Source organism: Oryctolagus cuniculus, chromosome 1, assembly GCF_964237555.1.
Source record: "Oryctolagus cuniculus chromosome 1, mOryCun1.1, whole genome shotgun sequence".
NCBI lineage: Eukaryota > Metazoa > Chordata > Mammalia > Lagomorpha > Leporidae > Oryctolagus > Oryctolagus cuniculus.
The window spans coordinates 17,661,715-17,663,457 of NC_091432.1; the positions used below are offsets into that span (position 1 = coordinate 17,661,715).

The 1,743-nt window shown below is 40.4% G+C and overlaps 1 protein-coding gene across 1 annotated transcript; it reads right to left on the reverse strand.

Moving 5' to 3' along the window:
- On the reverse strand, positions 1-951 carry LOC100349303 (olfactory receptor 4C45-like). Its single transcript, XM_002708873.2, has one exon. The coding sequence runs from the start codon at positions 949-951 to the stop codon at positions 1-3; it is 951 nt and encodes a 316-aa protein (XP_002708919.2).
- Positions 952-1,743: the final 792 nt, after the last annotated feature.

A 1,743-nucleotide genomic window follows, 5' to 3' on the forward strand; every position in this document is an offset into this window, starting at 1 on the left:
TTAAGTTTGGAGGAAAAAAGATTTCTTTTCATCACTTTTCAAGATTTTCTCCCAGAACTTCTTCATGACATTTTTCACTTCCTCATTTCTGAGGGTGTAGATTAAAGGATTCAACATGGGTGTCACGAGGGTGCAAAACACAGTCACAGCTTTGTCAGTGGGGAAGGAGGCCATGGGTCTTAGGTAGAGGTATGAACAAGGTACAAAGAATAAGACAACAACAGTGATGTGAGAGGCACAGGTAGACAGGGCTTTTTGACGACCTGCAGAGCTGTAAGTCCTCAGAGAGCGCAGGATGATGACATAGGAAGCTACCAGCATAGAAAAACTAAGGAAACACAAGGACCCACTGTTGGCAGCAATCAGGGGTCCCAAGATGTGAGTGTCTGTACAGGCCAGCTCGAGGAGAGGTATTAAGTCACACAAAAAATGGTCAATGATATTGGGGCCACAGAATGGCAACTGGACCATAAACAAAATCTGGATGCCTCCATGCATAAACGCCAAGACTGCAGCTGCCCCCACGAGAAAGACACACACAGGTCGGCTCATGATGGTGAGGTAGTGCAGGGGCTTACAGATGGCCACATAGCGGTCACAGGCCATCACAATTAACAAGAGGATCTCAGCAGCTGCAAAGAAATGTTCAGCAAAGAGCTGAGTCATGCATCCACTGAAGGAGATGGTGCTCTTCTCAGAGACCAAGTCAAAGATCATTTTGGGTGCTATGGAAGAAGAGTAGAAACCATCTATAATGGACAGATAGGACAGGAAAAAGTACATGGGAGAGCCCAGGGCTGGGCTCATGAAGATGGTGACTGCGATGAACAGGTTACCTGCCAGTGTGATCAAGTAGGTGACTGAAAACACAGCAAATAGGAATTTCTGCAGTTCTGGATTCTGGGTGAGGCCCAGCAGGATGAATTCTGTTACGTTGTTCATCCTTTCCATTGTTTTACTTGGGGTGGTTGACATATGGAGCATCTGAAAAAATAAAACCAGTATTTATTAGTGGATGTTTTTAATTCAATGTAAAATATTCATGGTATAAAATGTTCCACTCTAAGATTTAGCTGATGAAGGTAAAAGTCCATTCTCTCCTGCCATTTTGTAGATGATTGCAAAGAACAGAAGCAACTTAGATTTTCCCATTTCATAGAGCTGTGTAGCAACACCACTTTACACAACAAAAGCCAGGTGTTATTATGAATGCTAACATATGATTTGAAAAATTTCATTTTTGGTCTCAAAAGTTACACAGATGTTTTACTTTCACTTTTGGGACAGCTAATATCAATATCTCTTATGTTGTGGTTATACTTACCTGTTGGCATGGCTATTTGTATATATTTGAACACATTATGGTTTTAAAGGTGGTTGTGCATGAGATACAAAGTGTCAAGTCTCACTATATCGAATCAAGTTGTGCTCTGAAATTTATAAAGCAAATTGAAAATATGTTGAGCAAAATTTTTTAAAAGAAAGGAATGAGGAGGAATGGAAGTATCCTTATGTTCTTGGAATTGTATCTTTGAAACACATAAAGTCTGCTTTCTTTATGCTAATAAAATATTTAAAAAGAATAAAAATCTTGTTTTTCCAAATGAATGCACGTTCACATAGAGAGAGAGAGGCGAAGCTGAAGATGGAGTTTTTCCCAATATGCCAAAGAATGTAATTCTCTCAGCAGCCACAGATGTTGTGCCATGCTCAGCATTACCCTTTCTTTGAAGCTCACTGTGT